A 27,764-nucleotide genomic window follows, 5' to 3' on the forward strand; every position below is an offset into this window, starting at 1 on the left:
GGCGATCTTAGATTTGTTTTGAAAAGAATTTTTCCATATTTATATTTACTTTGACATCTTAACGCGACTTTGGTGACATAAATAAGCTTTAGTCATGACAACCCCATCTAAAGAGGGGAATGATCCATGTTCTAACGAGAAGAGCGAGGATTCTGAATCAGACCCTGATGTAGACGAGGTTTTACTGGCTGAATTCGAGGAAAATGAAGCAACCACTGAACGAAAACAAGGTTTAATTATTATTCTGTTCATTTAAACTTATCAAACAAAAGATATATGTGATGAAATACTGCTAAAATACCAATCTGAAACGACATGCTCGTGGGTCATTTTCATGGTGTATGAGTCATCGTCGGGTGTACATAGCCACTTAAACAAAAAGTGATGTTGGTAAATTATCCTGATAAAATATTATTTTTTTTAATTGATGAAATAAGGGGTATCAGGTTCGTTCGCCCTATCTACCTGTTCGCATGAGTCCGTTCTCGCAGGGTCCGTTCGCCATTATTCTTGTTCGCCCTATATCTCGTTTGCCCTAATATATATACAGTATATAGTACATATTAACATTTATTATTTATTTTATTCAATATTTTACGACTTGGTGTTTTTTTTTTAAATGTTGCTGCAACAGTATTTTTTTGTACCGGAATCTTAATTAAATAATTCAAATTTGATATTAATGCTTTTTACATGCTTAATTGGTTTAATTATACTTAATCAGCTGTTAAATAAATAATGTCACTGTAATTTAGGAGATCATATTGGCATTTTTTTTTTTTTTTACAATCTGCGTTATGTTTTGAAAACAATTACTAAAGGATTGAGACGTTAATTTCTGTTGGTCTGTCGGGTCTTTGATAGGACAGGTATATAATTTATTTTAAAAAATCCATTCATTTGGTTAATTATTCAACTTTCTGCAATATAAAAAAGGCGAACAGACCCTGTGCGAACAAGTTTTAGGGCGATCGGACTCTGGGCGAACGAGAATTAGGGCGGACGGGGTCAAGGGCGAACAAATTTTAGGGTGAACGAACATACAACTGAAATAAGGCCATTCACCAGTGCCACTGAAATGAGGGATTAGACTACTAGCTTCTGGGAGAAAATGTACATATACTAGGAGGGTTCAGCACTACCATCCCCAAGTCAAAAGCATAATCAGTTTGATGAAGAAACTTTTAGGGTGAGGGCAGTTTCCTTGTGTAATAATTAATGAATTCTATGCTTCTTAAAAGATAGATCTGCCATTAGAAGGCATTTCCATTTCCATACTGCAAATTAAATCACAATTTTCAGTAAACTCCTGTAGCCTATGTTTACTGTGTCTTGTAATGTCTTTTTTCCCACACAATTTTAATGACTTATTTTTTTTGAACATCTGGAATAGTTCTCAGACAATTTCCAATACATCAAACTTTCTTGGGCCTTTCCTACAAGCGGAAAAACAACCTCAAATGTGTTATGTAGGCGACCATGACAACCCCCCTTTTCATAAACTTTGAAATAAATTTAGGGAGACCTCTTATCTGTAGAGTCTGAAGCCCAGCTTTATTGAATGTAAAGATATTACCAAAATTATACTACAGGAATGACTTTTAACTCTGTATTTCCAATGCTTTAATAAATAGGGAGCGACTCCATCTTGTATAAACTTTTAACATTCAGTGATTTTAATACATTCGAGGTGGTTTTTCCGACCTCTGACAGAAAGACTCGATGCGATTGAATTCCAACAAAAACAGAAAAACCTGAGAAAATTTTGGTGTCATCATGGTGATGGAAAATAATGTCATATTTATTGAGGATAAGTTACTTTTGTGGCAGAGTGATTCCATAATTTTTATTTTGTAAATCTTTTCAAGTAAGTTGTTTTATGCTGTAGCCACCATGTTGCAATGTACGCAAAAAAGGATTGGGTGGAGTCATAAAAATTTCTTTGTACAATGTGTAGTTTTCAACCTGAATTTCCTCTAATAGTATGCATTGTTCCATAGAGCTCGCTGCACTCACTATAACCATTGATAACTGTATGAGAAGAAATTTTGAGCAAATTCAGTGCTTTGTCTTGAAAAATCGACATATGATTTTAGCCAGCAGTAATTTTAGGGATTCTATGATGCCAAGAAAAAATACTGCATACCTTACCATGCTTACTGCTGAAGAAATTGTTACTGATTAGTGATATTCAAATGAATGTTATACGCTATCTTAACACTCTCAATGCCAAAATTGCATCCTTGCTAAAAAATATGGAATGAAATATTCTGAACGCTGTCACTGTATAGGGCTTAGAAGAGCACCATTAGGTCCATGAATACATTCTAATAAGCAAAAAAAAAAAAAAAAAAAAAAAAAATTGCAAACATTGAAATTATGAAATTTTTCCCAAATATTCTTCTCCCCCCCCCCCTTTTTTAATATCTTACTTCCATTCCCTTATTAATCTATTTATTTTAGTATTTGTTTTGTTATGTTGTTGTTTTTAGCTCACCTGAGCTGAAGGCTCAGTTGAGCTTTTCTGATTGAAGTTTGTCAGTCTTCCATATGTGTAGCTGTCTGTCCATCTGTCTGTCTGTTAACTTCACATTTTCATCTTCTTCTCCGGAATCACTGAGCCAATTTCAACCAACTTGACACAAAGCATCCTTGAGTGAAGGGGATTCAATTTTGTCAAATGAAGGGCTCACACCCTCTGTCAAGGGGAGATAATTAAGAATAGATGAAAATTTAATGGCATCTTTTAAAAATCTTCTTCTCAAGATTCATGGGACCAGAAATATGGAACTTATAAATATGAAAGCTTTATTACATAGTGTAGATTCAAGTTTGTTCAAATCATGACCCCTGGGGTCAGGTGAGGTGGCTTGAGCCATATTAGATAATCAAAGTTTTACATAAGAATAGATAGGAAAAACCCTTTAAAAATCTTCTGATGCCGAACAGCAAAGCCCTTATTATTCATACAAAAAAGAAAGCATCTTCATGTAGTGTAGATTCAGATTTGCTCAAAGCATCGCTTGGGGAGGGGTGTACGGTGGGGCCATGCAGTCAAAGTTTTACATAGAAATACATACTAGGAAGTATCTTTAAAAATCTCCTTCTCAAAAACAGCAAAGTCATGATTAGTTATATATATGGAAGCATCCTCCTGTACACTGCTCATTAAGGAAGGCTTGAGTTCACATTTGTGATGCACCCTATGGTAAATATCATTGTGACGTCATAAAAAATTTATCAAGTGACATAAATCAATTTAACATGATGGTGCATAAAATACAGCTTGCATACATTCATTTTATCCTATTTATTTATTAAAGCAAAATCTCACCATTGATAACAAAACTGCTGAGTAATAAGAAACAAATCATGTGTCATTAAATGATGTCACTAGCCTTGGCTTGATGCAGGATCCAAAGGAGTGGATCCATTGGTTTAGTAATTGTTCACTAATAGTATAATCATCATGATCATATTCCCGATAAACCTCAAAAGTGCAAAGGCATAGGCTAGATTGTTTGAAATATTGAATATTGATTGCTTATATCATGTATATTTCAAAAAGTGCTTAGGAGCTGATTCTGGTCTGCATAAGATTCAAGTTTGTTCAGATCAGGGCCCTCAGGAATAGGTTGAGGCTACAATAGAGGATCGAAGTTTTATGAGCGTTTAAAAGAAGAAATCTTTTCAAGAGTGACAAGACCAAAATCATATTAAAAAGCAATACTGGGGTATGTACACTAAGTTTTGTAGAATCAATTCTTTTTTAAATTATGAGCCCGAGAGTTATGGTTGGATTGAAATTAGAGATCCAAATTTTACATAATGCAAAGTCATATCCAGGGCAGCAAGGCCATGTTGTGACATTGATATTGAAGCATCTCAATGTTGTGTCGATTCAACTTTGATTTTAATCATAGCTCTCTTAAGCATAGATTTTGGTCCTCAATATGGAGTCAAATTTTTTATGAAATTGAAGCAGGAAATTAAATAAAAATCTGCTGATCGAAAACAGGTGGACCAAAGTGACTCAGGTGAGCATTGTGGCCCATGGGCCTCTTTACCATTGAAGTCATGGGTCTCTTAAGATAGGAAATTTTTGCAAGGCAAAAATATTGGTAGTTGATTTGATTTTCATTGATCCCTAAATAATATTTACTCTCTAATACTGTAGATCACTTTATTTTCGCGAGATTGTTGTTGGTAATTTTAAGCGAAACAAAATTTTCACGAATTCTAGTTATTAATCTATATAATCTTTAATAGCCGAATTATACATGAGAGTAGAATTGTTGTGAGCTAACGGTCTCATGATAACGCGAAAATAAAGTTCTCACGAATAAAAAGTGATTTACAGTTATCATTAAAAATTGAATGCTTATATGCCATTAAAGCTTGCATTTATTTTTTTGGTACAGTACATATTGTTGAATTACAATACGTATTACTGAATCATTTTATTTTATGCATTAGTGGAAGAAGTAGGAAAACCACAGATAGCATTTGTAGAAGAGAAGTCTGACATGGAAAATTCACAACCAGAACCTAAAAAATGTAAAGAAAATGAACCTGAGGAGAAAGAGGGGGAAACCTGGGAGCCCCCCTGCCGTGAAAAATCTGAATTATCAACCACCACCACGACTACCACAGATTCATATGAATCATCAGACACCAGCCAAACAAGTGGTGAACAGACCAAGCTTAGAGTTGAGTTACCCGCCCTTGCCAGTGTGAATGATGCCGCAATTGGTGCTACTGCAACGCCAGTGGACAACAGCTGTGAACCTAGTGTTTATCATGTAAAGTGGACCAGTTTTAATTCACTAGAGGTTCCCATTATAACCCAGAATGAAAATGGACCGTGTCCACTGTTAGCTGTCATGAACATCTTGCTATTGAAAGCCAAAGTTAGGCTTGATCCAGGGATAGAAGTCATTACACCAGAACAGATAATGACTTACCTTGGGGACAGTATCCTGCTCAGTGCACCAACGGTAAGCTGTTAAATATCCGTATCAATAAATAACAAGCTCAGTGCACCAACGGTAAGCTGTTAAATATCATATAGAATACTATAGAAAACATACCTGCTACAGTGCAGTCTCGTTATTACGGTGACGGTTTTATAAGATAGAACGCTTATTATGTTGTAAATTCAAAGCACAAAACCATTTCTTAACAAATCTAGACAAAATAGAACCGTTTATTACGATGTCCTAAAATGCCGGGACTCGGTATTATGATGTAAAAATTTTGTCCACAAATTTTTTCACTCCGTGTTTATTCAGTGCTGATCAACGGTAGACACTTAAGGAGATGCTAAATAAACATTGAAACACCTGTGCTCTGACAGAGTGTTAACCTACAGACCTGTTAGGTGATAAGTGACGCTCGACTGCACACACCTTGACTGCTCTAGCAAGGTCAGCAGAACTGGAGACATCATGTCAAAGCCATTGTTAAACAATTAAACCGTTTATTTATAAATGTAGTCTCTAGTTTATCTATCTCTTTAAAGTTTATTATACTTTGGTTAATAAATAAAATTAATTTACTAAATAAAAGGTTACATTTAATCTTGTGCATGTTTGTTAAACACGTATTGTGTAATTTCGTTTGCAATTTAACTGCGGTAATGGACAGCTTGGGTATCAAACATAATTTGGGCCAAACTTGAACTTCACTTACATTTTAACAGCTTGGACTGTGGCTTCAACTACCTCACAGGTGTCAGGAGAAATTCAAATCGATAATTGCTGAACCGCTAATTGAACTCTGTTCAGTAATTTAAACAATAAAATTTATTTTGACATATAGCTTGTGTATCGTCAAATTCCATCCATAAATATGCCAGTCACACTGCCCTCTTTCATCAGTTGTTCACTGCTGCTCTAAGCTCATTGGATACCCAAAAGCTCACTAAAAATTGTTGTTGTTATGTAGTAACGACTGTAAATTGAATACGAAGACGGCTTATTGAAATTTTTATGAATGAATTATCTAGAGAGTCAGAAACAGAAGTAAAAGGAAATGGCGGTAGATAAATGAAGATCGCCGAAGTTTTTATAAGAAATATGCATATTTCTTTTAAAATGAAGGAAATAAAAGAAATATCATCATGAAGGTATCTATTCAAGATAAGTTGTTAAAAAATTATATATGTGTTTGCGTTTTTATTAAGAATTGGATACAGAAGAAGGGAACAAAAGGGCAAAAATACACCTCCCACAAAAATAACAAGCTTTCAAAACGATGTTTTAATGGATTTTATTGGGAACCTTTATTATGTTGCCCTCAGTATTATGATATTTTCGCGTGACAAAATGAACATTGTAATAATGAGACCGCACTGCATATGCTTGTGCCCCCTCAATAATAATGTCTGATGACCTTTTTTTTGCTTGTCAAGGAATTTTTGGTAGTTGATAGTCCCCCCCCCTCCCAAAAAAAACCCTGAAAATGTATGGTTGTGCCCCCTCAAAGTGAAATTGCTTCCTACGGGCCTTCCTAGCCAAACTTGCACACATAGTGCATCTTAAGATGTGTTTTTGGTCTAATACTGTATAGGGGATTAATTCCTTGGGTTTTAATTTTCAAGCTTTTCTCACCTCAGGCATAATCATAGTTTGATGAATTCGGAGATTGGTATGATATAAAAGTTACCTCCCTTGTCTGTATCCATTTTATGCATAGTGTTAGAATGACAACTCGATGTTAAAATGTATCCCAGTGTACATCAGTGTGATGTATTCATTACATGAACTTAACTAGGGGATGTTTAAATAAAGTGATTAGATTTGGTAATTAATTCACAAATTAATCTAGGCAAGTGCTGTTTAACGGCTTTGACGATAAATATTAAATGATTTCTCCCTGTATACTGTTACATTGAGTGGTGTCATACTACATCCCAATTTCTCTTATCTGAAGGGATAAGACATCACCGCGAAAACCAGTCTAACCATATATTAACATTTTTACAGGATGATAAATGTTATGCTGACTATAGCATTCTGTATCTACAGGAAGTCAGAGAGTTTATTGTATGAATAAAATTTTATTATAAAAGGATCAGAGTTACACCAAATGTTGATAAAATCAAGTGAATATACCTGAATATTTACACTGAGGTATTTTTCCCCCTATTCAGTATGTGCTTCCAACTAAATGTCTTCAATTAGATTTACAAAGATTTCATTTTCAAGTAATTATAAGCCCCTTATCTGGACCAAATGTGCATGGATAATGCAGCTAAGGGTGTCTATGGATGGGTTAAGCTGTTCATGCTTAAATGTTGCATGTGGCCCATGTTTTATGACTGAGGGACCATGTTCAAGTTTTTAAATCTCAATCTTTCCTTTATATCTACAAACTGCACAGATGATGCATCAAGGGATGCCTACCATTGCTCGTGTTTTAGAGGTTGCATGTGGCCTACAGTGTATATTTTACAGAAGTGTGACCATGTCATAGTTTATGGAGATCTTTAACAGCTGGTGGCTATACCAAACTTGCTCAAATGATGAAACTACTAATACTTAAAATAAGATTTGATTCATTTTTTTCTATTTTTAAATGTTTTACTAAAGTGTTTTATAAATGGAAATTATTAGTATGTCTCATTAAGCAAACATTATTTCGTATAATACATTGCTTTAATTTTATAATACATGTATAATATGTTTGGCATTCATTTATATGTGATTATCTACCTGTGTTCATGTTTTTGGAGAAAATTTTACAATAACCTAAATTTTTAACATTTTGTTTTTAGAATGGCACTGAGGCTGTTCAGCTAAATTTTCAGCAGAATATGCATGACGCCATGGCAGTTATACACAAGTTACAGACAGGATTAGATGTCAATGTTAGATTTACAGGGTAAGTCATGATGTCATGGCAGTTATACACAAGTTACAGACAGGATTAGATGTCAATGTTAGATTTACAGGGTAAGTCATGATGCCATGGCAGTTATACACAAGTAACAGACAGGATTAGATGTCAATGTTAGATTTACAGGGTAAGTCATGATGTCATGGCAGTTATACACAAGTTACAGACAGGATTAGATGTCAGTGTTAGATTTACAGGGTAAGTCATGATGCCATGGCAGTTATACACAAGTAACAGACAGGATTAGATGTCAATGTTAGATTTACAGGGTAAGTCATGATGTCATGGCAGTTATACACAAGTTACAGGCAGGATTAATTGTCAGCATTAGATTTACACCTTTTAGTCATGATGTCATGTTCATATATAGTGCAGATTCAGGTTGTTCAAATCTTTGACCCCATGGGTAGGGTGGGGCCACAGTGGAGGATAACATTTTTCCTACTAGGCCATGTTTCAAATTAAATGTAATAATATGCAAGCATCCCAATGTATTACAGAACTAAATTTGTTCAAATCCTGGCTCCTGGGGCAGGGACAAGGCCATAATAGGGATTCGTTTTACAAGAGAACAGGTAGTGAATTAAAAAAAAAACTTTTCAAGAGAAGCAGGATTGCACTAAATCATATAATGTGCAAATATTCCCAAGTTATGTGGATTCATTTTTCTTTTCAATTATGGAAACTGAGGTAAGGGTGGGACTAAAATTGGGGATCAAATTTTATATAACACATGTACGTGTATAAGGAAAAATGTTCTCCAAATTAGGAAGACCATGTTATTCATATTGGCTTTGAATCATCCACATATTGTGTAAATTCAAGTTTAAGTCATGACCTTTTGGAATTAACATGAAGCTACAATATGGAGTCGGCAAAAACAGTGGGGTCAAGGCTACCCAGGTGAGCATTGTGGCCCATGGGCCTCTTGTTACAATTTTTTATACATGTATCACAAAAATTTAACAAAGGAATAAGTCACCACATGATAATGGTTCAAGGTGGCTTACTCTTTTATTAAAATATCCCATATTTTGCAGTTGCAAATTTTTCATATTTGAAGAAAATGTGGGTTTTAAGTACATGAATAGGTTCATTATGTAATTAAAATTGTCTACCACATGTATATGGTTAAAACATATTTATATTGCAGGATACAGGATTTTGAATACACCCCTGAATGTATAATCTTTGACCTGTTGGGTATCCCTTTGTACCATGGTTGGCTCGTTGATCCACAGGATATGAAAATGGTGGAGGCGATTGGAAACTGTAGTTACAATCAACTGGTGGAGAAAATCATCAGTGATCGGAGCTCTGAGAGAGAAGACCTTGTCAACCAAGGTAAAACAGGGGCAAGTCAAACATCCGGAAGATTTGTGTAAAATATCTGAAAATGATAAGTATGGTGCTAGAAGAAAGAGGGGTTGGTCATATTCTCTGGCGTACTCTGTATGGGTGTGTAAAAACAAAAACAAAAAACCGAAAAAACAAAATAATTAAAACATAAAATTGAAGGGGAGAAATGAAGATTATGAATGAGTAAAGAATGTGAAGTGTTCATGGGATTAGAAAGAAATGAAAACTTAATTTTTAAGAGTTCTTCAGGAAAATGAATGGGTAGGAGAGGGAAGTTGAATTATACATCTCTTATCCTGATATAATGATATAAATACTCAGGCACTTGAACACTTAGTCCGAGGGAATCTAAAATTGTTCGGGTTTCTGTGAGAACTTGTGAATCAGGAAGTATTTAAAAGGACCGGAGAGCACATAGGATAAATGTAATTATGGAAGCAATTTCCTGTCCCCACAAGTTCATTTACATTGCCACAGAACTGATGTAAAATATCACAAGTTTGCTTAACCTGCTACAACATAATGCTTGGTCTATATATTCATGGAAACTTCACTCATTAATGGTTTGGCTATTTGGCCATTTTATGCACCAGTTTTAAGTTCAAGAAGACAAGACCATTTTCTGTATTTGTAAAAGACTCCCACATAGTAATAAACAGATGATTATTTATAATCCATCATCAGTGATTGGACAGTGGTCCATATTATGCAAGCATTTGCTACACTTCAAGGTTACCTGCAGTAGCATTTTATTTTTTGAAATAATAAAGAATACAATAAAATAAAACAGAGAAAAAAAATGCACTGCTGAAATTTATGCACAATTAACAAAGTTACTGGGTTTTAAACATGGCTATTTTTACCTATTTTGAAAATCCAGTTAAGTGAAAATAGAAAGGATTGATAACAAGGCTCAACTGGTGTGACGTCACAACATGTACTGCTGCTGTGGGTCAGTATTAAGGACAGTGCATGAGGTTGACTCCCAACAATGATGAGGATACTAAGCTTAGATACTGTATAAAGGGAAAATTTTGGCCCCCGTTTTATTTTCGCCCCTTTCGCCTTACTCACAGGTGGGTGAATTTAAAACGGGTGAATTCAAAGAACACAGTATAATTTCTTAAACAGAACTGTGGGCAAAATTACTTGCAAATGTGAAAGGGCGAAAATAACACGGGGCAAAAATAACCCTTTTTTCAGTATGTGGTATGGGTCTACATGTGTTAAAAAATCAGATGGAATAATTATTGAACTTGACATCAGACTTTACCAGTATGAATCTGAAGCCAATTCTGATGAGAAATTTGGATTTCAAAACAGCCTACAGCCTACCGAATTTGACTGGAATAACAAATCACTAAAATGCACAAGTTTCACCAAAATACCCTTGAGAAACGCAGGAATGCCATTTTAATTCCATTTTGAATGCCTTAAAACAGTAAATTATTTTTTCACATGACCCTGCATTTGTCAAAACCTTTGTTACTATTTCGGCAATTGCATGCAAAAGACATTGTAATAAACATGATAAATGATGAATGATTAAAAAAAAAAAAAATTAAGTCAGCACAACATCTATTAACAAGTCATTGTTTGAAAATCTGTGCTTGCAACTAAATGCAATGATTGATTAAGAAAAAAAAAATATGTTTTGTTAAAGTCTGTGTTAGGATACATACATTGTTAATTAGGAATTGTTATATTTTAGCACTGTTGGCAGAGGCTTTCCTTGATAGAACGGCATCACAGCTGACTTACCATGGGCTGTATGAACTCAACTCAACCGTGAAAGAAGACCAGCTTTGTGTGTTCTTCAGAAACAACCACTTCAGTACCTTGTATAAACAAAAGGTCAGTGACCAGCCATTTAATGTCAGATGACACGTTCCTCAATAATATATGAATTTTCCCAAGAATTTGTCATTGAAGTACTGCTACTTTAACAAGTTTCCTCACAAAAGATTGAGGTACCTTACCAGGCATTTGTGCAAGATACCATAGGGTGGTGTTTCTTATATAAATTCATATTTGAAATCACTTGAATTGTCAATATCTTAATTTTTGTTGTATTTATTTTTCAAGACATTTTGAAAACAGTTTAGAAATCACAAGATAATGTTAATATCATGAATATTTCTTATATATTACAAGGAGAAACAAAACAAATATTTGCGGAATGTGTCGTCAGACCTTAACCATATTTTACTGCAGAAAGTCAGTGCACATCAATCTCAGAATTTATTTACATGTTGTATGCATTGCATGAGGTGAAGGTTTAGTTATTGACAATGCCCTCCTACCTCACACTAGGAGTTGACTTTACTGAGATGCATTTATCTTTATTGTAAGTACACACCAGTAGAGCTACAGTCTCATCAGACACTTCCGGTTAAAGTTTATGTTACATCTTTATGCAGGCCTTTTTTGAAACAGCATAGAGCCTAAATTCTTCAAAACATATGCATATTGTGTACATTGTTTACTTTAAAACACAATTTTTTTGCAATGAAGACATATGTTGGAGTTTTTTCCCTTTTTCTATCTTGTGTATCTTTTCTGATCTCTTTTTGCAAAAGAGTTTTTTTTTTTAAATTGGGGGAAAGTAGTTTAAAAGTGTTTTTTTGTTGTTAATTTTAGGTACTTTTTACATTGTTACTTTGTTTATCATTGCTGAGGCTATTTTCATGAAGTGCAGATGCAAAATACACTTACTTCAGATAATTATTTGGAGGGAAATATTTATTTCACACTACAACAATGTTGCAGGCAGTCTAAATTATGAAGATGTCTATCATATGTTTGAGTAAGACACATCATGCATGAAAAGTAAAAATGTCGTCAATTCTATAAACAGTACAGTTTGATGCATTAGTTTGATATTTGCCAGAATGATACAAAATGACCAGTGGAAAAAGTCTGTTGAATTTGTGACAAGTAGGTTTGGGTAAAGTTCAAAGATTTAACAATTTGTAAGGGACAATCCTGCTTTGCATTGTCTCTCCTTCTTTGTGTTTATTCAGTGAGGGAAATAACTAACTTTACTGAATTACTGTGTTGTTACTATTTCACAGTTACATACTAGTAATGCATATTGCAACTTTTAGTTTGATGGAATTATTCTTTATTGCAATAATGACATAAATAAATAACAATTAAAAATGATAAGATATCACAGTGTTAGTGATAAGAAATTAGTGTAAGAGACAGATTAATCCGAGCGTAATAGTGAAGCTCAACAGTGTCGCTGACACACTCCCTGTAGCTGCTGAGCGGGCCGTGTATGACGCGATCCAACCTGTTTCAGGAAGAAAGAAAAATATGAATATTTTTCAGTGGTGATCAATATTTTTTAAAATTCCAACTTTCACATTACAGAGCAAAGTAATTGTGTACTGAAAAATAGATCTGAATTTCAAATTATACTGTTTGATGTGAAATTGCTTGTATAGACAAATAATGCTGCATTTATTTTTAAGTGTAAAATGATGTCCAAGGCACTGCACACTTTTTAATCAAAAACTTTAAATATTTACATAATCTTTTCTACTCTCAGTCTTGATACAGCCATGAGGGTACTCTGTGTATATGTTGGTGATATCTTTCTCACAGAGATCTGATTTTACTGGGGGACAGGCGACACCCCAGCTTGATTATGCGCGTTTTTACTTACCACTGGCGGTCTTGGTACAGCCATGAGGGTACTCTGTGTAAATGTTAGTGATATCTTTCTCATAGAGATCTGCTTCACTTGGGGACAGGCGACACCCCAGCTTACTTATAGAGGTTTTTATGCAAGAGTCATAGTCAGCGTAGGCACTGAAAAATATTTCACTTTGTAATGCATTTGTACAGTCAGATGATTAAACAATTCACATTCATTATACAAAATCCCTCTACTGAAGACTTCTGTAGTTTTTTATTAACTTTTACAAATTTGGAAACCCCCAAAGAACTGCCTATGCCAACTTGAGATTTATTTACATTTTACATACTCGTAATTCAACATGTTTAGTAAATACCCGGTATGCTATTAAAGTTTTTTTGAATGCAAAGTAGAATTCATTTGTAATTAATTATGAATTCTTAATACAAGTGTCAATTAATTGCTCATAATTACAACCCTTTCTGATAATGGGGCCATATACACAAATCAGACTTAAGCTCATCAGATTTTGGTATACTCCTAGATATTGACAAATGATCTATTAATCTTTCAGTCTTGCTGACTTATATGAAATTGACTGTATCTGGTTAAGTTAGTGTAAGTTTGTAGTTGTATATTATTTGAAATTGGTCATAAAATGGACAGTTTGGTTTTGCTTTTTTTGATCTGTAAACCATGTTCCCCTAAAACAAGAAAAGCTTAGGTATGAATTTGTTAAATAATATTTAATGCATGTAAAAAAAAATTTTGTTTCAGGGGTGGGGAGGGGGAGGGGATTATCATTAATAAAGAGTTATTTCTCTTTATTTTGACAACTACCGGTAATGCAAGATTTATGAAAATTGATGTAAATATTTATACAGATTAATAAAAAAATTATCATTTTGAAGATTGATACAATAGATCAGCACATTGTTATTCTCTTATCCCTAGGTCTTGTAACAGACTTATGTTACATGTAACAAGGAAATTATTTCCTAGGCTCCTCATTTCTTAGGATTAAACAAACTATCACATTAATAGATTAATTCTGTGTGTCATCTATTGAATAAGGCAACAGAGCTGAGTATGTTTACCTACAGACCCCTGTGCTTTGTCTCTGGGCCTCAATTAATCCTGCCGATTCTGTCTGACATTGTCGCTGTGCATCTTGTAAACATTTACCGCCCTCAACTGAAATGGCATTCAAGACTTGTATAGGAAATATAATGTCCTGGTACTGATTGATATGCATTAGTTCAATATTATGTTTAATGTTCATTTCACTTATTTCTGTGAATTCTAAAATTTAGAACAATATTTATAATCAATGGACAAGTAAACAAAGTCGCATGTTAGCAATGTTTGGGCTTTGTGTTGGAGGTGTTCATGAACAAGCTCACTTGATGCTGTGCATAAGGTGCTAAAATTTGAATTCTACTAGAATAACTACAAGTTCAGCATTATAATGAAAAAAAATTATATGACAAAGTAGGAAGAGAGGATGCAGCATCATCTGCATTAAACCTGCAATATTTATGTTCCCAATTTTTGAGAATTTAAAAACGGGTCACCAGTAAATCAAATAATTGTCCTATTTCAAAATTCTTCCAATATCTTTTTTTTTTTTTGAAGTAACCTTTTTTTGATGTCGTAGAAAAAATGCCTCAAATGTCCAGATTCATGCAAAATCATAAAAAATTTATAGTTATCCATTTAATACCTAATGCAGGCCTTTCAAAATATGCCAGTACTTTTACCCGACTGAAATCATGGTTGTACCAGCCGGAATATTTGATGGACACAATTTCGATAATGTATTTGATTAAAATCACTTCCACAAGCCACCTATTTTTGTTGAAGTACCACCCATCTCTAATCTTTATAAAAGCCCTGAATATGTGTAAAAAATTTAATTCACACTGGTCCAAAAATAGGTTAAAACTTGTATTAAAAGTGTTCCAGTGAAAGCCACAATTATAAACTAAGTCTTATTTCTTGGTTATCGGAGCATCATAATTAGTTACATAAAGATGAAAGCTGATAGGAAGATGCAAAGTGGGCGGAACTTTAGGGTTTTACATTTTTCATCAGCATTTGTATATTTTTTGTTGCAGAGAGGTTTGTTTTGTTTTTTTAAGGTATACATCTACATGATCTAAAATAAAATTTAAATATCAATTTACCTATCAGGAGAAAAAAAATAAAAATTTAGTATTTAAAAAAAGGCAGCTACTGGGTCCATAACCAACCTGTTTTTATGGTGATGATAACCGTAGTCAGAATCAAAAGCACAATAAATGAAATATCCACGTCAATCATCTCAGAATCTATCACATGTCTTCTGTGTCGCCACGGTAATCTGTGTACTCCTATTATTTTTATCACTACACTTAGATAATCCCACAAGCCCTGTCTTTGTAATGGAAATCACGAATCAGCTGATGTCTTGGCTTATGTGTAAAGTGACATGAGTATCATTTTGTTGATTATATTTAAAAGAAAAAAATGTGTCTTTTGTGTAAGATATGAAAACTACGTGAACAGTAAGCCATACATAACACTGTAAAGCAGATCAAACTGGAAGATATTATGTAAAAAATTAGGTAATTAAAGATTTTTTTTTATGTAATTATGTACGATCTGTGTTGGTTACCCTTCAGTGTGCCCCAGTAATTTTTACCCTGATGCTCCTCAAAGGAAGAAGGCAGGAAACCCACACAAGGGCTTTGTTAAAATGAAGTACATCTTGTTAACAGTTTTACTTACACAAATAAATATATTTCTTTAGTACATGTACTAACAAGTCATCAAGAACTTAGGGATTGGGATAAAGGGGTGCAGGTCAAAAGGAAGGGGACATTTATAGAAAAAAATCATGTCACATAAAAGTCTGGACTTAGTTATTCCAGAGATGTACATGTATTGAAAATAACTTGAATACTGGTATTAAGTAAAATAGAGTTTCTTTCTGTGGAACCAAATTTTTTTTTGGATTGTTCAAATCCATGTTCTTCCAAAAATCTTTTGTATGTTAGATTTTGTTTGTTTGTTTAACGTCCCTTTTTGAGAATTTTTCATTCATATCAAAATGCCACGACTTGCCGGTGGAGGTCTTCAAATTTTAACCTATACTTGGCACTCAGGGCCATTGAGCAGTGAGGGATCTTTTTTGTGCCAGCAACTACTGTGACAGGGGATTTCAGTTTATGCGGTCTCATACAAAGGACTGGTCTCCACGTCCCACAGTGGGATTTGAACCTACGACGTAAGGATCAACTCCTTACTCCGGGACTCTAGAGCAAACGCTCTAACCATTGCGCCACGCGGGTGACTTGTATGTTAGGTAAAGGTAGCTTAAAATCACATTGATAGATATCCTTTTTGTACATCACATTCTGTAAATGTAATTATTTCAGTGATAATATTTTAGCACCTTTCAAACTGCTTCATGTACGCCTATTCTTGTTTAGGTTATGACACATGTGCACTAATTATACCCCCACTCCGAAGGAGAGGGGGGTATACTGTTTTACCCTTGTGTGTCTGTCTGTCTGTGTGTCTGTCTGTCCGTAACAAATTTTTCATCAGTTTTCTCAGCAACTACTCATCACAGATGCTTGAAATTTTAGCACACACTTTGTTGAGGCATGCCATTTGGTGGGATTCATCAATCCAATGTCAACTTCCTGTCTATCCATGCGTCTGTCTGTACCATACATAACAAATTTTGGTCACAGTTTTCTCAGCAACTACTGATTGCAGATGCTTGACATTTTAGCACACTCTTTGTTTAGGCATGCCATATGGTTGGATTCATTTTTGTAGGAATCCGATGTCAACTTCCTGTTTATCCGTGCATCTGTCCCTACCATACATAACAAATTTTGGTCGCAATTTGCTCAGCAACTACTACTGGTAATTGCAGGTGCTTGAAATTTTAGCACACTCTTTGTTTAGGCCTGTAATATGGTGGGATTCATTTTTGTATGAATCTGATGTCAACTTCTTGTTCATCCTTGTGTCTGTCCATAACTGAACTTGTGTACATTCATGTCAAAGAAGGGGTATTACTAGTGAGCATTGGCTCATAGACTTCTTGTTTATGTTTGCCTTAATCATTTGAAGAGGTAGAAAGTGTTAAATTTTGAGTGCCTTGATTTCTCTGTGCTTACAGTATATGTACACTGTCAGCATGTTTACAATATATACACTGTCAGTATGTTTACAGTATATTCACTGTCAGTATGTTTATAGTATAAACACTGTCAGTGTGTTTACAGTATGTTCATTGTCAATATGTTTTCAATATATACACTGTCAGTATGTTTACAGTATATACACTGTCAGTATGTTTACAGTATGTACACTGTCAGTATGTTTTCAGTATACACTGTCAGTATGTTTACAGTACATCTTCTTTCATTTAATAGCAATGCATTTATCAGGTCGAGGAAACTATTTTCTGTGACGTTAGAATAAATTTACATGCTGAATGAGGCACCAATGTGACTGACAAACTGACCAATCAGCTGAGTTGCATTATGGGCAACTACAAGAAATACTACATGTACGTTTTGAAAAGGTCAGTTTTTTAAATCGCTCTCGGAAGGACCTGATGCATTTTTCCAAGCATTTTACACACTTAATACAATATATACATCATTATCTACCAATTCCATGCTCACATTTACATACAAATGTTTTACAACGGTAAAATTAGGGTTTTCTCCACTCCATTGTACAAGTCCGTTTGTTGACAATTGCCTGGCAGCTTTTCCTGTGCTGTACTATCAGTGAATATGAATTTCACCTGAGTATTCCCTGGTCCAAAGCAATCGACTCTTGAGGTGTACTCACGTATTGTCTTTGTTTACTACATACAAATTCGATGTATATGCTACTCAATACACATTCTATGATCAATGTACATGATAATTATACTGTGTAAAATAATGCCGTGCAGCAATAAACTTATGTTTATATAAATGCATTAACTTTTAATTTCTAGTAAACAAATAACAAAGCAACAATGAATAATGCCAGAAGCATAGCAAATTTTACGAATATCAAGCTATAAAAACTGAATTCTTATTTACTTGTGAAGACTTTGAGAGCGGCATATCAACGTACTATTTAACACAGAAAATTCAGTTTGTTTGTTAATGTGAGCATGGGAAATCTTAATTAGTACCTATTCTTCGTATTCTTCACAAAAACATTAAAAATAATTATTAGTTGACTTTCCCGCAGTCATTTGAAATTGTGCCCTAAATTTGCCTGAACCACATGTTTGTGCATATAGTAAAATATAAACATGTAGTAGACCATCATGCTTTTCTGTTTATTCATTGGATTGGACCATTGTTCGCTATAAGCACCGCTGTGCGTTTTGACAACAATATCCATATAAGGTAGATTCCTTGACCTGTTTATCAGTTATACATAATTTTTTCATATAATCTTTTCACCAATATTAAAATAAAGTGCCCGAGTTGCTACAATTATTCATGGATACTTAATGGATTAATAAAGAGAGAGACTCTCTCTCTCGCTCTCGCGACGCTTCTCACCTATGGTGTCCGGTTCCCTCCGCCCTCCTCTCTCCCCTTCAATCGCCGTCCATACTTGCACCGCAAGGACAAAGCGAAGAAGGTCGGGTTTGGTGTGAGGGCGCTTCGTGACATGCATCGGTCAGAACCCGCCGCCGGCACCGTGCAGGCGCCAGCGTAAAAAGATGGCCAGACCGTGTTGCCGTCAACGCCCTCCCCGTCCCTCTCACCATCCGCCCAAGCAGACGTTCGAGAAGCTCTGCGATGGGGAAATATTACAGGCAGTGAGACCATTATTTATGTACAATGACAGCATCACACAATTTTGCAATGGTGAAGTTCTTGTGAATAAAATGGGATTTACACTAGGTTAACAATATTTGATCACTTTTTAGCTCACCTCAACGAAGTTGGGGGAGCTTATGTAATACCGTCGGCGTTGGTGTCCCAGGTTAAGGTTTTTGGAGCAGTTTTCTTTTCAAGTACTTCTATGGCCTATATTAGTCAGAGATGCATGGAGGATGCTTCTAGTGTGTTTCATTGTACCAGTTAAGGTTTCAGATGCTGCAATTTCAGCTAAAGAATGACCAGGTTAATGTTTTTGGAGCAGGTTAAAGTTTTTGGAGCAGATCTCATTTCCAAGTAACTATAAGCCCTATATTGACCAAACTTGCATGGATGAAACGTCTAAGGATGCACACTACTGGACTTGCCTTGGATGCTGAATCTGACCTCTATTTTCCGGATGAGTGACCAGGTTAAAGTTTTTGGAGCAGATGTCATTTCCAAGTATCTATAAACCCTATATTGACCAAACTTGCATGGATGATACATCTAAGGATTCACACTACTGGACTTGCTTCACATGCTGGATCTGACCTGCATTTTCAGATAAGTAACCATGTTTAAGTTTTTGGAGCAGATCTCATTTCCAAGTAACAATAAGCCCTGTATTGACCAAACTTGCATGGATGATACATCTAAGGATGCACACTACTGAACTTGCTTTGGATGCTGGATCTGACCTTCATTTTCCGGATGAGTGACCAGGTAAAAGTTTTTGGAGCAGATCTCATTTCCAAGTAACTATAAGCCCTATATTGACCAAACTTGCATGGATGATACATCTAAGGATGCACACTACTGGACTTGCTTCGGATGCTGGATCTGACCTACATTTTTCCGGATGAGTGACCAGGTTAAAGTTTTTGGAGCAGATCTCATTTCCAAGTAACTATAAACCCTATATTGACCAAACTTGTATGGATGATACATCTAAGGATTCACACTACTGGACTTGCTTCGGATGCTGGATTAGACTTACATTTTCTGGATGAGGTACTAGTTTTAGGTTTACAGATAAGTCTATTCCCAAGTAACTGCAAGCCCTATCAGACCAAAATTGCATAAATGTTGCATCTAGGGATGCACAAGATTATTAGTTTAGTGTGGGACTTTGCCTTACTTAAAGACAACATTCGTTGAGGTGAGGTCTGTAATCTCTGATTACCTATGTTTGTAATAGTTAAGTAATGGGCTGCTTTTATTTGACCTTGTCAAGTACATAAATTTCATGATCATGTACTATAAAAGTATTAAGCTAAAATAAGATCTTAGACTTATTTTGGTGCTGAGACAGAAATACTAGTAATCAAAAATAGCATCAGTACATTGTGCACAGGGAAATTGAATCAATAATGATATAGGGGTCTGAATCAGTCTTAAGTAAATGTGTATCTGATAGGTTTAAAAGAATAGAAAAAAATGTAAGAGAATGAAATAATGACGAAAACAATGAATACACAGGAGGCAGTGTGTGTATACTTATTGGTCAGACCTGTTGTTTCTTTGTGACCCGAATCTGACCAAAGTCTGAAAGGTCTATAGTATATGCTGGAAATACAATGGCTATAATGGCAGTCTGAATGTTGTCTCTGTGCTGACTTAAATCTTTACAGAAGGAGTTGTTCCTGCCGGTGACTTTTACTTTAATCTTTACAGAAAGAGTTGTTCCTGCCAGTGACTTTCACTTTAATCTTTACAGAAGGAGTTGTTCCTGCGGGTGACTTTCACTTTAATCTTTACAGAATGAGTTGTTCCTGTGGGTGACTTTCACTTTAACCTTTACAGAATGAGTTGTTCCTGCTGGTGACAGACCAGGGATTTCTGAATGAGAAGAACGTTGTCTGGGAGACGCTGAACAATGTGGAGGGGGACGGGTACTTTGTGGATGCCCAGTTTCACACTTACACCAAACCTCCCCCTCTCACAGAAACACTGGTACCTCCTGAGGTGCCCCCAGGATCAGATGAACAAGTGGATCAAGAGTATGTCTCATTTTTTGGCTCACCAGAGCCATAGGCTCAGTTGAGCTTTATTGATTTAAGTTTGTATGTTGTCTATCTGTCTGGCATCTTGTAACTTTTCACATTTATGATTTCTTCTCTAGATCCATGTGGCCAATTTTAACCAAACTTGACTCAAAGCATCCTTGGGTGAACACCTTTTTTACTTGGAGATGATAAATAAATACACTAGGGTGCAATCAAAATGCCAAGAACCACTAAGGTATAAAAAACAAAACAAAGCCTAATGTAGACTCAGGTTTGTTTATATCATGACCAACAGGGCAAGGATGGGATACAGGAGGGATAATTTTTAACAAAAGAATTTATTTTTATATATAGGAAAAATCTTGAAATATATTCCCAAGAACAAAAGCACTAAATTTGTCATATAAATGTACAAGTATTCACATGTAACATCTATTCAGATTTGTTCAAGTCATGGCTCCCAGGTTTAAGATGGAGCCCCAATGATCAAAGTTTGACATGACAATGTATATTTATTAGGTAAACTCTTAAGAAAATCCATCCTCTTATTATGAACAGAAGGGGTTAATATTGCAGCATCTTAGTTTAGTAAAAATTCAATTTTGATCAAACCATGGCCCCTGGGTCTAGGATGGAGGCACAATAAGGGATCAGCAGCAGGGTAGCAGTCATATTGATATGAAAGGGCTCCCATGTTAAGTAGATTCAAGTTTGTTTTTTCAAATTATTGACCCTAGAGATAATGTGGGGACCACAATAAGTGGTTAAAGTTTTACAAAGGCATGCTTTAAAAATCCTTTGTAGACCAGAAGGGCTACAATTAGTCATAGTGATATAAAACTATCTCTATGAAACGTTCACTCAAGTTTGGTCAAGTCACAGGGACAAAAATGGGACCACACTAGGGTATCAAAGTTTTACATGGGAAGGATTAAAATGTTCTCAAGAACTGTGTGGCCAAGGTTACTCAAGTGAGCATTGTGGCCCATGGGCCTCTTGATTTGTAATCACATGGCCATGAGTGTTTATGATAGCTAAATGATCTTAAGGTTTTACCAAAGGTCAACATGTCCAAAAATTTATTTTTACAATAGCTCCAAAACTATGTGATTTATAAAGTTAAAACTTTTACAGTAAATAAATATATCATTGATGAACAGATAGAAAGTATCACTTGATTACAAAAACTTTTAAAAAATTTTTATCGGGAAAAATTCTTTTTAAAAAAATGCATATATTTTAAGAAAATACACCTAATTAATTCCGTACTTTTAGTGAAAGCCATCATTGCAGAAACAATATATGTTTATCAATGAAGGGCAAGTTGGACTTCGATAGCCTCTGAAAAGTTGTTTTCCCTGTTTATTTTGTCCAAATGTTAAGATTTGAAACCAAAAGTACATTGCAAATGGCGGATTTTATAGGGGTCTTGTCTTTATACATGTCATGCTTTCAATGACAGCCTTTCAGAGACCATTCACGTCCAACTTGCCCTTCATTGATAACCATATATTATTTCTGCAATGATGGTTTTCACCCAAAGTACAGAATTAAGGAGGTGCATTTTTTAAAATATGCAAATTTTTTGATTTTTTTTTTCTTAAAAATTTTTTTTTTTTAAATGTTTGTTTTCAAGTGATACTTTCTATCTGTTAATCAATGATATATTTATAAACTGTAAAAGTTTTAACGTTATACCTCACATAGTTTTGGAGCTATTGTAAACATAAATTTTTGGACATCTTGGCCTTTGGCAAAACCTTAAATGTCTTTCCACTGAATAGATTGACTTAAGTTAAATTGTAGAAGGATATTTGTAAGTAAAAAAAACAATTTACCAAAAAAAAAAAAAAATAGACTGTAATTTAAAAATGCATAGTACAAGTTTTCTATAATGATGAGAAACAGTATACTTGAATAATGGTTTTTTGTTAATGTTGATTTGATCTGACAATATTCTGAGTTGTTTTGTAGCTATTTATTGGCAATGTCTTTACAACAAGAACAACAAATGACAGATGAAGAGTTGGCATGGAAACAAAACCAACAACAACATCAACAAGTTCAAATGTCAGAGTAAGAGTTACTTCCCTTGATTTGTGATTGAAAATTTTGTTTAAACAAGGTTTCTCTTGAAATTTAAAGATCCTGATCTTTCAAGTATTTCTCTTACAAACTGTACATGTGTCTGTTTGTAAGGAATTCACAACACACTGTGTACAGGTTTGAATCTGCTTGTGGTTACTTCTGGAATAAAAGGCAATGATAACAGAACACAAAGATATATTGTAGCCTGAGATACTCTGGTACAAATATCGTGTTAAACTTTGATATTTTGTTATACAGTAAAACATGCTAAAAGTGAAGTGCCAAGGATGAACTATTTTGATTCCTTAAAAACATAATTTGTTATTTTGTTCTAGTATGTTTTGAAATTATTGGGAATAAAATCACTTTGCAGTACAGCAAATCATTATAAGTGTGTTTGCTGTAACTGTGTTTTATTGTACCTTTAAATCTAGTACAGAATTTTTAAATGTGTGATTGTAGCCATGAACTAGCAGCCAAACTCCAGGCTGAAGAAGACGAGCAAGCAATGCGAGCGATTAACGAGCAACAACAGAGACAGCAACAACAGCAGCAGCAGCAACCACAGGGTCAAAGGTCAACTGCTCAGGGTGCTAGAGGTCGTCCACAGGAACGAGAGAGGGAGAGCGAGCGAGAACCTAGGGATAGGTCTAAGGATAATGTAAGTACGCTGTCCGTCAGTCATTTATTGGTAACATGTAACCAGTTTTAGACAGAAATCTTTATTTTTAACATTATTTACTCCTATAAAAAGCAGTTATCATTTTTCTATTAGAAAATTCCCTCAATATTGAGGAGTTTTTCTTTGGTTACTGCAAAGCCAAACAGAGTTAAATAGGTATTATAAAGTTCAGTAATCTCAGAATCGTTTAATGTTGCTTTTCCTCAGAGAAACTCCTCCTTGGTATGTACCATGGTGTTCCTCAACTCCTGTGTGTCAGCCTCCCCCCCCCCCCCCCACATTTTTACACTGTGTTCTGTAGAACCAATCAAACTGACACAGTTCCACTCTAAATGTCTCTAAACTAACTGAGAATGACATTATCACCAAACTTCTGACTCCCTAGCTCTTACACATTGAGTTTTTATGGAACTAATTGTTGTCTTTGTGCAGTTTTAAACCACATTTCACAGAAGTGAAAGAATTCTATTTTCTCTAAGTTAAATTTTCACATAGGGAATAGTTTTAAGCATTCTCCAAGTGTTTTAAGAATGTTATCATTTTGAAATTATTAGCTGTTTTTAATATAATATATTTTAATATATTACATACTGGATTAATTACACAGTCCCACTGGCTCATTTTGTACAGTGCTCACACATTTAGTTTGGAAGTCTAAGAGATTGTAGTTCCTATAGAGTGTTCAAACTGACACCAAGGTAAAACAACTCATGTTTAGTTTGTTCTAGTCTCAATGCAATGTTCTTGGGGGAAATAACTTGATGAAGGGGGGGGGGGGGGGATTGGATATGTCAACTTGTGTTGTAGTCACTTGGGGTTCTGGAGTGGAGTCCTAGAGCATCAAAGTCTGTTGAAAAAATAAGAATGAAAAGGTTCCCCAGATGTGGCCCCAGGATCATGTAAGTTTAAGACCCAAGTCAAAGCTTGTGTCATTCATAAAATGAATATTTATTACAAAAATTAACAATAACAGCATGAACGGGAAACAAATAATAATATTTCAAATGATGACTGCACTTAAGGACATGCAGAATTTGCGACAAAATAAACTTTCAAAACAAGCATTTTTCTTTTCATTGCAAGAATGGTCAACATCCAATCTACAACTTTATATAATTACGTTTAATAAAAGTGTGTATTTACGAAGTTCGAATCTGTTTTTAAAGGCAGGGGTCATCACAATTTCTTGAATCTCCATACAATAATGAGGATGCCCACTTTTTTACTGACTTTATACATAGTCAGCGCATGTTTGTCTATTGTTCTCCGTTTCACAGTAGTTGTATATTTGCATAAATAATATTGTGTCAAAAGGAGATTTATAGACAAACATGCGCTCACGGTTAAAAAGAAAAAAAAAATGCTTCTTTTTACATTCGCTCTCTGTGTTGTAACCAAGGATTGTGACATGTTGAATATTATAATTCACCACGTGATGTCCTACCTCGGGTAACTTTGTGAATACTAAATTCCGTCATGTTACTTGTAAGGTAGCATGTTTTGTGCTAACAAGGACATTGTGTTCGAACAAGTCATCTGGCATTGATATAAAATCTACTTTGATTACATTGATGTGCTCATATTGTTAGTTTCGTTTTGAAACCTTTGTCAGAAATGTATTTGTGCCATACAGAATGGAGAGGGAGATTGGAAAGAGTGATCACGTTCTTTTTTTCAAACATGTCTTTGTTATTTATCAAGTCTAATTTAAGACCCATATTTACAATCTTAGCTCCACCTCTCATGCATATCTAATGTTCAATCAAGGGCAGGTAAGTGTAAATTCACTATATTTGGAAAGCACTAAGGACAAAAAACATTGAATCATTTTATTGTATCACAGTATCACAGTCTAAAATCATTTTAAGATTTAAATTTGGTACCAAATTGACAGGATTCTTTCATAAACATACAAAAGTGAAATAAGGTTTAGATATAAAATCAACAGAAGCAACCAAAAAAGACCCAAAAACAGGCGTTAAGTGCAGTCATCCTTTTATTTGTGTTCTATTGTAAACCTAGAAGACAACATAACAATTTTGACTTAAGTCCAAATCTGCTTCATGATCCTGGAACCTAATCTCTTTAATGACCAGTTTTTCTCTTTTTTATTTTTTTATCATCAAAAGACAATTTGCATGCATTGTGTCTTTTGACAAATAAAAACTCTGAAAAAATGGCCTTTTAACTGTCACAAGTTACAGAACCTGTATTTCTCTTGAATTATTATATGCATCCTTTAAATCTTTCATCATCCTGTATGTTCTGACTATTAACAATAATTGCTGTTTGTTTCAGTGCTGTATTTTATGATGTGACTGTTCTATCCAATCCTTCATGGCTTCCATTGGAGAGAGTGTTCTGACAGAGTTACCTAACTTGGTTGTGATCTTCAGTTCCTAGTCATTCAACTGTTTAATTGTATCACACCCTTTCATTGTGAACCTGCGGCATTTCCAAGCAAGCTTGACTAGTGTTAGTGAAAAAAAATTTTTTTGTCCAAGTCATTGTATTGTTTTCATAGCCTACTTTGCATAAGTTTATTTTAAGACTATGAATAATCTGTTACAGTGTTAGGTGTAAGTCTCTCAAATAAAAATTTATCTGCATACCAATGAATAAATAAGTGCGTAAATAAAATTTTTTCTGTAAATATTTTACTTTTTTTCCTCCAGTTGAAATTTATCTTATTTGGTACATGTTTTAAATTTTATTTATTTAATCTTTTATCATGTTTATCATATATATGTACTCGTAATTAGAAATAATTTAAGATGCATTATATAAATAAGGGCATCAAATGTAAATAGATCATAATTTGTGATAATTTGACAACAAAGTGTAACTTTTTCAATTTTGATAACAAACCTTTTGTTCAAAATAGTTTTCCAAAGTTAGTCTTGTGTCATACTTTGGGCTGTACCTAGTGATTTACTGTTGAGTTCCTAGTGTAAAATCCCCCTCCATGTAATGGAATCCTTCATGCAGTGTTTGTCCTGCTGTGTTGTGATTTAGTTTGTCTGTCTGTCTGTCTGTCATTGAAGGATAACTCTACAGTAAACACTGCCCTCTCAGTTAGAAAGAGTTTAAGCTGTTTGATAATGGAATCAATTTTAAATCATTTTTATCACTTTGTTGAGAGAATGTTGTCTGTATTATGTACATGTTAAATGTTGAAGATATCCAGTCAGAGTTTTTTTTTAAATTCTTTTCCTGTGTTCAGACTTTTTTCGTGCTTTGGTGGTACCCAGAAGTGATGTGCATTATTTTGCTATGAATACTCTACAAAGTTAAATATTACTGAAAATATTCATGTCTTGTGAATAATTGAAGAAAAGACTTTTTTTCAAGAACTGGAAGCATTCAAAGTATTTCATAAATTAATTTGTGTGTGTGCTCCAGTGTACTTGTTATCAGAGTTTAGTGCGTGTTGATAAAATTGTAGGAGCCAGAAACAGCAATCATGACAAACTACTGACAGAGGGCGGGCTACTGGTGATTTATTAGATTAAAGTCTCCAGTCTCGTCATATATGATAGGTATACTTTAGATTGTTGTTTAAGATAAACCATACTTCCAAACTTTTTTATGGTGAAGTTTTAAATGTTTTAAAACTGTCCCTTTTTTGATGTGCAATCTTTGCAGTTTTTACCTACTTGAACCATTATAGGGGGAAAAAATTAGAGGTACTGTGACACTGAGCTCACAAAATGATACCCCACATCTCTCATACGAGTATAGTGGCAAAGCCTAACAGACGTACGTACAGAAGTATAATGACTGGACCGACACCCTCATCACAATATACCCCCACTTTTCAAGCAGGGGTGTAAAAATTACTCAGTGATTCAAAACCAGATAATTTTTCTGTGATATCAATCTCTATTACAAGTACAGTATATGTAACAAGACTCACCAAGTACCTGGATACCTGATTAAAACCATTTTGAAATAGATGTCAATTTTTGTACACTTATATCCACTGTATATCTGGTAAAGGTGTTGAAATAAATCCAGTTGTTTTGTGTACTCTGTTTTTCTGTGTATTAGTTATATTCCAAATCCTGCTATTTATGACGGGATATTGTGTCTTTCTACAAATTGTTATTTTTCCCGTGTAGACAAACTTAAGCTAGTAGTAATATTTTCTCTTGAAACAAATCTTATCATTTATACAATAAAATGAAGTTAAAATATTGAAAAAA

General features: G+C 34.5%; 2 protein-coding genes across 3 annotated transcripts; one reads left to right on the top strand and one right to left on the bottom strand.

The window, feature by feature from the left end:
* Positions 1–27,764, top strand: LOC133186826 (ubiquitin carboxyl-terminal hydrolase MINDY-2-like). 2 transcript variants are annotated; one of them, XM_061322168.1, is made up of 10 exons: positions 1–230; positions 4,477–4,997; positions 7,778–7,884; positions 9,053–9,243; positions 10,970–11,112; positions 20,587–20,783; positions 22,764–22,865; positions 23,340–23,538; positions 23,767–23,781; positions 25,858–27,764. In XM_061322168.1, the coding sequence occupies exons 1-10, from the start codon at positions 95–97 to the stop codon at positions 25,870–25,872; spliced, it is 1,626 nt and encodes a 541-aa protein (XP_061178152.1). In that variant the 5' UTR covers positions 1–94; the 3' UTR covers positions 25,873–27,764. The 2 variants fall into 2 exon arrangements, with proteins under 2 accessions (XP_061178152.1, XP_061178154.1); XM_061322170.1 differs by lacking the exon at positions 23,767–23,781.
* LOC133187282 (uncharacterized) lies at positions 12,338–15,339 on the bottom strand. Its single transcript, XM_061322644.1, has 4 exons — positions 15,157–15,339; positions 14,002–14,098; positions 12,932–13,077; positions 12,338–12,556 (listed from the first exon to the last, which is right to left on the bottom strand). The coding sequence occupies exons 1-4, from the start codon at positions 15,224–15,226 to the stop codon at positions 12,453–12,455; spliced, it is 417 nt and encodes a 138-aa protein (XP_061178628.1). The 5' UTR covers positions 15,227–15,339; the 3' UTR covers positions 12,338–12,452.

This window comes from Saccostrea echinata, unplaced genomic scaffold, assembly GCF_033153115.1.
Source record: "Saccostrea echinata isolate AGI-Se365-2 ecotype Australia unplaced genomic scaffold, CSIRO_AGI_Sech_v1 ptg000014l, whole genome shotgun sequence".
NCBI lineage: Eukaryota > Metazoa > Mollusca > Bivalvia > Ostreida > Ostreidae > Saccostrea > Saccostrea echinata.

Excerpts from the sequence above, each read along its gene's own strand:
- LOC133186826 (XM_061322168.1), top strand. The coding sequence starts at position 95 with ATGACAACCCCATCTAAAGAGGGGAATGATCCATGTTCTAACGAGAAG. Across the intron at positions 20,784-22,763 it reads GATGAACAAGTGGATCAAGA|CTATTTATTGGCAATGTCTT; the intron begins GTATGTCTCATT and ends GTTGTTTTGTAG. Across the intron at positions 22,866-23,339 it reads CAACAAGTTCAAATGTCAGA|CCATGAACTAGCAGCCAAAC; the intron begins GTAAGAGTTACT and ends GTGTGATTGTAG.
- LOC133187282 (XM_061322644.1), bottom strand. The coding sequence starts at position 15,226 with ATGATTGACGTGGATATTTCATTTATTGTGCTTTTGATTCTGACTACG. Across the intron at positions 14,099-15,156 it reads TATCATCACCATAAAAACAG|TTGAGGGCGGTAAATGTTTA; the intron begins GTTGGTTATGGA and ends ATGCCATTTCAG. Across the intron at positions 13,078-14,001 it reads CAAAGCACAGGGGTCTGTAG|TGCCTACGCTGACTATGACT; the intron begins GTAAACATACTC and ends AATATTTTTCAG.